This window comes from Trichosurus vulpecula, chromosome 4 (assembly GCF_011100635.1).
Source record: "Trichosurus vulpecula isolate mTriVul1 chromosome 4, mTriVul1.pri, whole genome shotgun sequence".
NCBI lineage: Eukaryota > Metazoa > Chordata > Mammalia > Diprotodontia > Phalangeridae > Trichosurus > Trichosurus vulpecula.
This window is the reverse complement of record NC_050576.1, coordinates 165,407,576-165,420,343: the sequence shown is the minus strand read 5'-3', so window position 1 is coordinate 165,420,343 and position 12,768 is coordinate 165,407,576. Positions and strand designations below refer to the sequence as shown.

Here is a 12,768-nt window from a genome sequence, read left to right as displayed (position 1 = left end):
ACGCGTCGAGGCCGACGTAGAGGAGTGAGTGGGGAGGCACGCGTGGTCACGCAGCGACCGCGCCGGCGGGAGTAGAGCGGAGGGGGGCGGGGCGGGTGGGAGAGAGCCAGCGCGCGGGGCCTCCCGGGGAACTGCGCACGCGACCGCTACTGACCTGCGGCCGTCTCCACCGCCGAGAGCCCCTCCCCTCTCAAGCCCAGCCCCCGGCAGCCTCAGTTTTTCCATCTGTGGAATGGGAGTAGCCCATTCTTACTTGACTCCCAGCAGAGTGAAAAATACCTATACTCTCTCTCTGCCAAAACTGTTGTCTGCATGACCCTGGTCAAGTCACTTAACCTCTTAACCTGTAAAATGAGGAAGTTTGGACTAGTTGGCCTCCTTCCAGCTCTAAATCTATGGCCTTATAACTTTATAATAGATAATAACCATGTAGATATAGATAGTGCTTTATGGTTTGTAAAAAAAACTTTTCCCAGTATTTTCTCATTTGATCCTCTCAACAACCCTGGAAGGGAGGTGCAATTTTTTACATTTCACAGATGAAGAGCCTGAGGCAAACAGGTTAAGTGATATATCCAGGGTCTGATAACTAGGACATGTTGGAGGCAGGTTCCCTACTAGCTGCATGTCTGATATTCTATTCACTTGTACCAACTGGTTTTGTTTTTTTTTTTTTTGGAGGGAGGAAGGCAGGGCAATTGGAGTTAAGTGACTTGCCCAAGGTCACACAAGTTTGTCAAATATCTGAGGCCATATTTGAACTCAGGTCCCTTGCCTCTAGGGCTGGTGCTCTACTCACTGAGCCACCTAGCTGCCCCTGGCTCCTTCTGTAGTAGTAATTGCTAACCCTTATCAGGGTAGGTGGGGCTAGTTGATATATTTCAGGGGCTTGGAATCAGGCCAGCCTCAGACACTTAGTAGCACTGTAACCCTAGCTAGGCAAGTCACTTAACCACTGTCTGCCTCAGTTTTCTCGTCTGTAAAATGGGGATATTAATAATGCCTACCACCCAGGCTCAAAGGAGGTAATAAAGTGCTTGGCACAGTGCCTGGCACAGTGCTATATAAATGTTATTATTATCATTATCATTCAGGGAAATACTTAGTGTCTGAAATTCATTAAGCTATTCAGGGAAGAGTCAGTTAGTCAATAAGCATTTACTAAGTACCCATTCCACTATGAAGTCAGCTAGGTGGTGAAGTGGATGGAATGCTGGGCCTGGAGTCAGCCAGACTTATTTGACCCTGGGCAAGTCGCTTAACCCTGTTTGCCTCAGTTTCCTCCTCTGTAAAATGAGAAGAAGGAAATGGCAAATCACTTCATGTCTTTGCCAAGAAAACCCTAAAGGAGGTCACAAAGAGTCCGATGCAACTCAACAAAAACAAGTGGGGATTTTAAGGCTTGTGAAGCACTTTTCAGTTTTGCTTATATTATGTGCTACACATGAGGAAACTGAGGCTTGGAAAGGTTAAATGAATTGTTCACAGTCACCCAGCCAGCACATGTCTTGGATAGGAGTTGAACTCAGTTCTGGAATTCCAATCTCTCCACACTTCTCAGGAACCTGGTTGAATTTGGTAAATGTTTCCTTGGACCTGGCCGGTATCCTGCCTTTCCATGGCCTGATGTAGGGCAGAGGTGTCAAACATTCTGCCTTCTGTACTCCTGAGTTGCCTGAACCAGATTAGAATTTAACTGGGAAATATTTAACAAAACAAATAAAAATAAAATAAAACATAGGTAATGTTAACATGTGGTTTTCTAAGTTGATGTGTAGCCCATAGAGATTTTTATGTACTGTTTAGTGGCCCCCTTTCAATTTTAATTTGACCTCCACTGACAATAGTGGAAGAACACTGAATTTGATATTAGTAAGTATGGGTTTGAATCTGTGTACGACCTTGGGAAAGTCACTTTCCCACTTTGGGAGTGGGGGAGGGGCTTGGTCCTTCTACTTTGTGGCTTGAGGAGTGGAATTTTTTGCCCTCTAGTCTCTTCCAGCTGAATTTCATGCTCTCCTGTGGGGTTGTTAGGGTCCTTCATGATTAAGAGTCTGTCTGATGTCTGGCCAGGTAGTCATCTGTGGTGATGGTGAGCCTGCTGCCTCTCGGATTTCACTGCTGTACTAGTTAACACATATCCTGATCATCCCTTGATCTAAGGTTCTTCACCTTTCTTGTGTTCTGGACCCCTTTTAGCAGAATTTGGTGAAGTCTTCTCATAATCATGTTTTTAAATGCACAAAATAAATTATATAGGATTACAAAGGAAACCAGTGATATTGGAATACAATTTATCAATTAAAAAATAATTAAAAAGAATTTCCCAGGTTAAGAACTCTGGATGTAGAAGGAACAGAATCTGAGCCCTCCATTTAGTTTTTGGGCTGGGTCTGATAGGTCAATCAGTTTGTGTACATGTTTACGTTCGAAGACCCACCCCTCTTGGAAATCGATGATTGGTGATACAATTCAATTCAACGAACATGTGTATTACATGCCTGTACAATAAATGTGTGTATAACAAATGTGTGTATTACATGCCTGTACAACAGACGCATGTATTACATGACTGCTATGTTAGGAGCTGAAGATGTAAGGCTAAACCAAAAAAAAAAATCCTTGCCCTCAAGGATATTTTATTCTATTGGGTGTAGACATTTATAAAGATAAGTAAATACTCTTAATTGGGTGGGGGTGGGGGGTGGGGGGGGCGAAGCAGTGACCATGAAATGAAGAGGATGAGGAAAGGTTTCTTGTAGGAAATGGGATCCCTGAGCTTAGTCTTGAAGGAAGCACAAGCACAAGATCCTAAGTGCGAAAGGTGAAGGGGGAATGCACTCCAAGAGTAACGGATTCAGCCTATGTAAAGACTCAGAGGTGGGAGATGATTAGCAGATGGTTAGTCCTGGAAAGAGGAAGTAGGCTAGTCTGGCTGGAATAGAGAGTGTGTGAAGGGGTACATTGGGATCCAAATATGAAAGAGCAGGCTTGCACCCATGTTGTTAGATTCTGGAAAGGAGTTTGCATCTCTCTCTTTCTTTTCTCTGATGGATTGCTCCCCAGTTAGTTCTGTTTCAGTGGAATTATGTGGGTATTGCCTGCATTTCCTGGTGAACAATTCCCTTCCACTGTGAAAACATCAGGGTCAGCCAAATGATCCCTGGAGTCTAAAAACCAGTCCACTGTCAGTAGAAGGTAAAGTCTGGCCTTTGCTAGACCTTCACCTTCAAAGAACCAAGGTAGTAACAGCTCACACTTACCTAGCATTTTACAGAATGAGCTTTTCTCAGAACAACCCAATGAGTCTAGTGAAAACTATTATTACCCCCATTTGATAGGTGCTGAAACTGAGGCTGAGAGATGTCAATCAAATCAACCAGCTAACATTTATTAGGGCAGTTAGGCACCGCTGTAGATAGAGCTTGGAATCAGGAAAACTCATCCTCATGGGTTTAAATCTGGACTCAGACACTTAGTAGCTATGTGACCTTGGGCAAGTCACTTAATCCTGTTTGCCTCAGGTTCTTCATCTGTAAAATGATCTAGAGAAGGAAATGGCAAACCATTCTAAGTATCTTTGCCAAGAAAATCCCAAAAGGGTCATAAAGAGTTAGAAAAGACTAAACAACATTTATTCAGCACCTGCTGTACGCCAGGTACTCAGCTAGACACTCAGAATACAAAACCAAAAATTAAATAGTTCTTATCCTCGAGGATTTATATTCTGTAGGGGAGACAATATGGCCAGGTATAAGTACGTACAAAATAAATACAGTGACTTGCTAATAATCATTGGCAGGCCTGGCACTGGAGCCTACGTCTTCTGGTTCTTAAGTCTTACGCTCCTTCCATTCCCTGCTAGTACTTCTTCATCCTTGCCCTTCTTTTCCCTCAATTGTGTACCTCTTTCATTGACTTTGTCTATTTCTAGGGATCAACACGTTCCCAGGAATTTGTTGGCTGGTTCTAGAATCGAGCTTTGAGGGAGACAACCTGAGCTGTAGCCTCTGCCAGTGTGGGAATGGACAGATTGGGTTCCTTCAGTAGTAAGTATGACCTCGGGTGACTCTCAGTGGCATTTAAGGCAAACAGAGGAGGACAGGGATGGAAACATCATAGCTGTACTCATGTATGTGATTCTGTGCATGTGATTCTGAAACTGCTTGAAACGCATGAAACCAGATTAAAATCATACGTATTTCTATTCATTGCCCAATCCCTGTAAGGCAGTGATAGGACACCCTTGTTCTGGAATTAGTGGAAAATGATGCAGAAAAGTAACAGAGTGTAAAGCTAGGGTGGCCATCCTAGAGCTTGATTTTTTTCCTCCTTTTATTTCTTTCTTATAGCAATTTTTTCATTTTTTTTGGTATCTTTTGTTTTTATATCACATTTTTTTCTGAAACTATTCCTCTACCTCCATCCAACTAGTCATCCATTGTAACAAAGATTTTAAAAGAATGGAAAATACCATGGATCAGTAAAACCAACCAACACATCACTACAAACAGTGCATGCACCATTCCATGTCCATAGTACCCCACCTTAGCAATGAAGGGATAAAGGTGTATTTTCACAATTCTTCTTTGGAGCTAAACTTGGTCGTTAGAATTATGCGTTCATTTCTTTTGTTCCTGTTTCAGGTTCTTAGGTGTTTTTTTAAAAAAAAAAATCTTCCTAAACCTTGATTTTAAAAAAATACATATATTTTATTTTTTCCGCAATTTCATGTAAAGACAATTTTTAACATTCATTTTTTAAAAATTTTGAATTCCAGATTCTCTCCCTTCCTTTCCTCCCCTTTCCTGAGATGGTGAGCAATCTGATATATATGTGCAATCATGCAAAACATGTTTCCATATTAGTCATGTTGGGAAAGAAGACCAAAAAAAAAACCCACCAAAAAATAAAGAAAATGAAAAGTAGTATGCTTTGACCTGCTTTCAGACTCCATCAGTTCTTCTTTGGATGTGGATCGCATTTTTCATCATGAGCCCTTTGGGACTGCCTTAGAGAGAAGAGCTAAGTTGTTCACAGTTAATCATCATACAGTATTGCTTTTACTTTGTACAGTGTTCTCCTGGTTCTTCTGCTCATTTCACTTTGTATTATTTCATGTAAGTCTTTCCAGGCTAAACCTTTATTTTAAAAAGCAATAGGATTTCTTTGATAAGAATGTAGGGAAGCATGGGAAAATTTATAGGACTTGATACAGAGCGAAGTTTACAAAATCAGAAAAACAATATATACTCAGGGACTGCAGCAATATGGATGGAAATGTCAGCAACAGTGAAAGTGAGCATTGTATAATTATAAAGCTCAAACTTCCTCAAAGAAGAGATAAGATGTCTCCCCTTTTTGCTGAGTTAGGGCACTGTGAGTATGGAACATTTTATATGCTGTCAGGCTTGGTATTGGTTGTTTTTACTAAACTCTTTTTTTTCTTTTTTGTTCTTTCTTCTTTGCCTTTGAAGGAATGGCTTGTTGTGAGGTGGAGGGAAGAGGGATATATTTTGAAATAAGGTGATGTTAAAAAAAGAAATGAATAAAACTTTAGCAACAGAATCTCTCAAGACACAGTCTGAGTGATACGCTCAAAAGCAGTGATTGTAACATGACAATTGAAGGAAAAAGAAAATGCCCGTTTTTAGGTGGAATTTATTTTTTTAGAATATAACTAATAACAATATAAATCATATTTTAAGAATCTGCTTTTATCAGTATGGGTCCATCTTCCACTGGTGTAGTTCCCAATTTTTCCGTGTCTTGAAATATAGTATGATGAGTTTCTGAGGCTGAAAACAATTTATCAGCTCCTGGCCAGCCCTTTAGTGAGGAGACTCTTTGAATTTCCCTAGGCTGGTTCTCAGATCACACCTCTTCAGAGAAGCAGCCCTACTTAGTTTAGCTTTTAAGAGCTGAGGGTCATATTTGTTCCACAGTGGGGTATTGTAGTAGAACTTTAGTTAAGGAATCAAGCATGATTAGCAATAAATATTTGTTGGGTAAAGGAAAGAAATTTGTAAGAAATTACCCTTTTTGGGATAAATTCAGGCAGCCCCCTACATTCAGAAGATTTCTATTTCCCTGCCCGCCCCTTCCCCCCAGTTTCACAATAAAATATTTATGGCATTTGGAACATAAAATTCTGTTACTGGGTTTGGGGGATTCATTGGGAAGAGGCTTTATGGATGATCAGTTCTGTTCCCCTGACAAGGAAATCCCCATTCAGCTTCTTTCCAATTCTGTCTTTCTCCTTCTGGAGGGTTATCCTTAAATGACTTCAACATTGAAAATTCATGGAAAAAGCACCAGGTCTTGGGTTCAGATCCCGACTACCGCTCACCGCCTGTATCACCTTGAGCAAGTTGCTTTACTTCCCTGAGCCTCAGTTTCCTCATCTGTAAAATGAGGGAGCTGAGCTCTGAGGTACCTTCAAACTCGTACTCTGTGATTCCATGATTCTAGAACCTGGCTTAGGAAGATTAAGCAGCCGTATCTAGGGAAGGTGTAAGGGACCAAGGAGAAAATTATCATGGGTTCTTTAGTAAAAAGTTGGCCTCTGCAATGTAGCCTTAAATATTTAATGCATTATCTACCCTTAAATCCAATTTAAAATGAGAAATTGGGCGCAATGTCGTCACGTTAGATAGTGAGCTCTCTGCCACTGGAGGCATTTGAGCAGGCCAGATTACCAGTCAGTATGCTGTGGGTGGGGATCCCTACGTCCCGTGGAAAGTTGATTGAATAGAGCTTGGGCTGGATAGTCTCTGAAGTCCCTTCTCTGACTCCATGCCGTTGTGTTCCCATCTATGGAACTCAGGGCCTATGTAAGAAAGGGCACATTCCTTTCCTAGTCATTTTTTTCTAGATTCTCATTTAGGAAAAATATAAAGAATAACAGTCACCCTGGACAGGGGTGGTTGGGTGGTGAGCAGTGTTTTCTAGGCTTCAGGTGGTAAATGTTATTATAATACATAAACCCCCCCACAAAACCCTGCCCCAGGCTCTACAGATTCATTTCCTTTCATTCGCCTTCAGAGCTTATGTTTCTCAAACTTTTATCCTCCATTACAGAAGACAGCCTTGCTAAGGCAACTCAAACTGCAGGGAAGCTAAGTTTAGGGGACCTTTTAGAGCCTTAGATGTCTTGGATTTCAGTCGTATCACGAGTATTTCTGAATACATTGCCATTGAAAGAGGAATGGGTTTCACCCCTTCTTTTTTAATTCATAATTTTTTTTACATTGCTGTCATTTTCCAATGACTCCCTCCTCCTCTGTCTCCCTCCCTGCAATTGAATATTGTCTTACCATTAAGTCTTACCAGCAGCACATTGGCCATGTCCGAACGATACAGATCACCTCCTGCGTCTACAAACATATACTATACACATGCGTTACAGTACATACCTACGCACATGCACATGGCTGTACATGTACATGTGTATATGCATGTACATGTGTGTATCTATCTAAAGGCATGCATGTGTGCTTGTACGTGTACATATATTCCTAAAGGTACATTTAAAGATAAACTAAAGAAAAAAAACAAATTTTATTGATGTCTTTTGTTTTTACATCACAGTCATTTGTGGAAATTTCTTTTCCCCCTAAATTGACCCCTCCATTCTAATGAAGAAGAATAACCACACAAAAATATTCTACATGGTAACTGCCCCAGTCCGTTTCTTCAGTCTGCTTCCATCAGACTTGTGTCTGGAAGCTTCTTGATGGTAGGAGCTCTGTCTGTTTCTCAGTAAGTTACAACACTTGACACAGGGTGGAACCTGCATTAGCAGTAGAAAGTGAAGCAGTTTTTTTTTAAAATTACTGACAATCCTATGATGTGTTTGAGTCATAGAACTGTCAAGCTGCACAGGAACTTGGAGAGTATCACCTCATCCTCTCCTTGGTGAAAGTGTGTACACAAGGGTCACTAGGTGTCACTATAAAATCCTCAGGTTTTCAGTGATGCTAAATGCTCTTTTCAGCTTAAGATGACAATGAGGGATGCATTATAGAGCCAGACAAACCAACAACAACATCCATTTGCAGGAACAAAAAGCCTTGGATCTCAAGAGTGGAATAGAGTGGGGCTGGCATGCCCAGATCTCCAACAGTCATCTTTAGAACTGTTTACCACTGATTATTAAAACAAATACAAAAGTAAATCAGTGGAACAGACTAGATAAGGAAGAATCAGAAACGATCAAACTCAATAACTCACTGTTTGATTAGACTTGCCAACATAAATTACCTGAGAAAGAGCTTCCGATTGGATAAGAACTTCTGGGAATACTATAAAGCAGGTTAGGAGAAATTAGTTTTAGATTCACATCTAAATACAATAAAATGAAAAGCGACTATGTGACCTGAATATTAAAGGTCATGCTGTAAAGGAAGAACTAGAAGAGAACCAGGACAGGTAACTTTCATAGCCATGACTAGGGGAGAAATTATTAACTCAACAAAGGGAGAGAGGCTGTTACCCAAGATAAAATAGATAATTTAGCTACATGAAATTGCAAAGCTTTTTCCAGGAACAAAATCAATGCTATTATAATAAGAAAGGAAGGTCTCAATTCAGAGAAAATATTTTATTTTGAATATCTCTCCAGTCTTTACAATAAGAATTTGATATTCAAAATGTATATGGAACTACACAAATATATAATACTGTGAACCATTCAGCACAGAGAACAAGCAGGTCTTAAAAGAATTGCAAACTATAGACAACCATGTGAAAGATTACTCCAAGTCACTTAACGGTAAGAGGAAGGGAAATCAAAACAACTCAAGATTTCTACATCATGCCCAGCAAATTGGCAAAAATGAGAAAAGGCAGAAAACTCTGAATGTTATGTAATTAATGATAAACTTTGGTCATGAAGAAGATAGGAGAAACTACATCTTCCCCCTTCTTTGCAGAAGTGGGGGTCTGTGGATGAGGAATGTTGCATGTATTGTCACATTCACTTGATGTGTTGGTTAGTTTTGCTGAGCTTTTTTTCCCCCTTTTCTTGGTTATAAAAGATGGCTCTCTTTGGAAGGGAGTCAGTGGGATGAATTTGGAAAAGAAGATGGTGTAAAAACCAAAAAATATGAATAAATTAAGACAAAAATAGCTAAAAAAAATTTTCTTTTTTTTTCCTCTTTTCTAGATGATCCTTTTGATAAGCCTCCCTGCCGGGGCTGCTCTTCCTATCTCATGGAGCCCTATATCAAATGTGCTGAATGTGGACCTCCTCCATTCCTCCTCTGCTTGCAGGTAAGTCACAAAGTAGCCCAGACATTTGCATCTCTCTCTCTTCTTTTCTTTTAAAACATTTTATTGATATCCTTTTCTTTTTCTTTTACTCACTGTTACTTCCTAATGGCCACCCCTCCCTGCTCCAAAATAGCCCTCCTTTGTAACAAGGACAGTTGGGCAAAACAAACTCACTATCTGAGTCTAAAAATGTACGTCTTACTTCACACCCTGTAGTTCACCACCTCTCTGCTTAGAGACAGGAGGCATCCTTTAGCATCAGTCCTCTGAAGTCATGACTAGGCACCTCATTGATCAAAGTTCTGAGTGCTTGTTTCTCCTAGCCTAGATCTATTGGCATAGTATAGAAGGAGATTAACGCTGGTTGTTCAGACAGAACACACTTCTTTAACTTCTTCTCTCCCACCCACACTGCCCGGCACACTAAAAACTATAGAACCTTCGTGTTGCTGAAGGTGACTGTAGAGGTCAGCTAGTCCAGTATCCCAAGCAATCCAGGAATCCCTGACAGCCCTTGCTGGACCACCTCTCCTGAGGGGATCGTCCTGTTTGCTAAGGCAAAGTATGTCGTTGTTGGACAGCTGTAGCTGTTAGGCAGTCCTTCCTTATCTTGAACTGAAACCTACTTTCCCTGAAATTGTTGTTCAGTCATTTCAGTTGTGTCCAATTCTCTGTGACCCCATTTGGGGTTTCCTTGGCAAAGATACTGGGGTGGTTTACCGTTACCTTCTCCAGCTCATTTTACAGAAGAGGAAACTGAGGCAGACAGGATTAAGTGACTTGCCCAAGGTCACACAGCTAGTCAGTATGTGAGGATAGACTTGAGCTCAGGAGGATGAGTCTTCCTGACCCCAGGCCTGGCGCTCTATCCTTTGTGCCAGTTATTTCTGCCTTCTGGGGTCAAGAAGCAAGTGTAATTTCCCTGCTACATGAAAGCTATTTGAAGACAGTTATCTGTCTTAAGACATGGAGACATGGCTATAAAACGGTCAAGACGTGACCCCCCATAAATACTCTTGTCTCCAGCTAAACATCCTTAGTCTTTTTCAGCCCCTGTGCTGATTGCATAGTTGCTATCCTTTCACTTCAACGTCCTGGTTATCTTCCTATGGACTCCAGCCAGCTCGTCATTGTACCTAATGGAGGTGGTGATGGTGAGGACGAGGAGGAGGGTGATGGCTGACCTTTCTGTAGTCCTTACTCTGTGCCAAGCACTGTGCTAGGGGCTTTACAATTTACAATTACATTTGGTCCTCACAACGACCCTGGGAGGTAGGTGCTATTATTGTTCCCATTTTGCAGATGAAGAAGCAGAGGTTAAGCCACAGAGTCACACAGCTAGAAAGGGACTGAGGTCACATTTGAACTCGGGTCTTCTGGGTTCTGGTCTTTTGGCTTATTTTGGGAGCAGACATGGTAGGTGTTGTTCTCCTTTTCACCTTAATACTTGCCCCCTTCCACGCTTGTTTATTCCTTTTAAATACTAAGGGGTATTGATGCTATTTATTTTGCAATCATGATCTTTTCTAGATATATTCTCCATCCAAGGAACCCTTCTTTATATATAAAAAAAAAAACCTATGGAGTGACCAGTGGGGTGTGCGACATTCTACCCTGTAGACCCCCATTCCTCCAGAGAAAGAGGAATGGTACATTTTCTCATTTCTTCTCCAGGTCCAGTATTGGTCATTACAGTGTATACAAGATTTGCCATTTTTTAAGTGTTCTTTTCATTTAAATCTTAATTATAGTGTGTTTTGTTTCCTTCTCTCCTTAGCTATAGTGTATTTTGTTCCTTGCTTGTTTTGCTCTGCATTCCATTAGAGAAGTTTTTCCAGGTTCTCTGAATTCCTTCCATTAGTAGGTTCTGATGATTCAATAGCATTCCACTGCATTCCCGTACTACAGTTTGTTCAGCCACTCCCCTGTCATTGTTTCTGGGGTTTTTTTCCTACATCAAAGGCTTTATGGTGTAATGAATAGAGAGCTGGCCTTGAAGCCAGAAAGATCAAGGTTCAGGTCTCACCTATGACACCTGCTGGCTGTGTGAACCCAGATAACCTCTCTGCTCTTGGCCAATTTCTAAGGCTTTACATTGCAGGGAAAGTCCTGACCTGTGTTGGTAGAAGAGAATTCCCTGTGCTGATGATACCGTGAGTGAAGTTCCTGTCTCTATTTTTGTTGCACCCAAAAGCTCTGCCATGAATATTTTGGTCCACACAGACCCTTTCTTTCTGTGCCTTGGCGCTCTTCCCATTGCTTTGATTGGGCACATTAAAGCACTGAGAGAGCAAATACACCCTAGGGGGAAGAACTGCTGCCCTTGATATAACCCGAGATACTGCTTTCTGTTTTAACCTGATGACAGTGAAACCTGGATAGCAGACATGACAGTACATGACTGGATGAGTCCAGACAGCCAGAAGGAATCAGACCAGTATGCAGAGATGCAGCCAAAGCCCCACGTTAAGGCCGTTGGTTTTGTCTTTCTATTGCAGGCCACTCAGTCAATGGCTGTGGTAGCCAGTACCTTGGTTGACTGAAGCTTCAAACAAAAGGCTTTAAAAACATTTTTTTATAAACACAAGAACTGGGAAACAATGTGGCGTAATGGATAGAGAGCTGACCTTGAAGCTATAAAGGCTCGAATTCAAGTCTTTCCTCTAACACATACCTGGGTATGGGTTACTCAGGGCTAGTCACTTAACTTCCATTGCTCTAGGCAACTCTTGAAGATCCTGTGTTTCAGGGAAGGTGCCTACCTGCAATGGAATAGAGCATTTCCTCTCATGGAAGTTCCATATATCCAGTGAATTCACAGGTTCAGGTCCTCACCCCCATCCTATCTTAAGAACTCAAATATGAAAACATCTTTCTCTAACCTGTAAAGAAGCACTTGGAGAAGCTTCTGAGTCACTTGTTGTTTTCTCTGTTTTACAGTGCTTCACCCGAGGATTTGAGTACAAGAAGCATCAAAGTGATCACACTTATGAAATAATGGTGAGCACAGAGAACTCCATTTGTCTTACAAGTCCTCAGGAATGTTAGAAGAGAGGACTGTAGGGACTCACTAGACCACCTGCTCATTCTGAAAATCAAGAAGCTAAGGCCCAAAGAAGTGATTAGCCCACAGTCACCCACTTAGCGGTAGTAGAGCCACTGAGACGTGAACCTAGGTCAGGAGACTCCTAGTCCACTGTTCTTTAGGAAAGTTACTTTTGTTTCTTGATACTCAGTTTAGTTGTTTACAAAATGGAATTAATAACACTTGTCCTAACCACCTCACAGGGTTGTTGGGAGGATGAAAGGAGACCGTGCCTGCAAATCGTTTTCACAGTCACGAGGGGCCAAAGAGACATCAGCTGTCCTCATCCTCGGTTTCATCACCATCCATTTTGCCACTTTATTATTCCTTCTATATTTGTTTTTCTGGCCTCTTTTCCCCTGCATTCCTCCTTTCCTCACTGCAATAGTAGTTGTCCAGTAAGTTTTTTA

At 41.3% G+C, this 12,768-nt stretch overlaps 1 protein-coding gene across 1 annotated transcript in view; it reads left to right on the top strand.

The window, feature by feature from the left end:
* Positions 1-12,768, top strand: part of TADA2A (transcriptional adaptor 2A) — a 55,479-nt gene that overhangs the window by 170 nt on the left and 42,541 nt on the right. The window contains exons 2-4 of the mRNA XM_036758238.1: positions 3,935-4,049; positions 9,167-9,273; positions 12,214-12,273. Of these exons, the coding sequence (XP_036614133.1) occupies positions 4,025-4,049; positions 9,167-9,273; positions 12,214-12,273 (192 nt within the window). The 5' untranslated portion in view covers positions 3,935-4,024. The remainder of the gene's footprint in view (positions 1-3,934; positions 4,050-9,166; positions 9,274-12,213; positions 12,274-12,768) is intronic.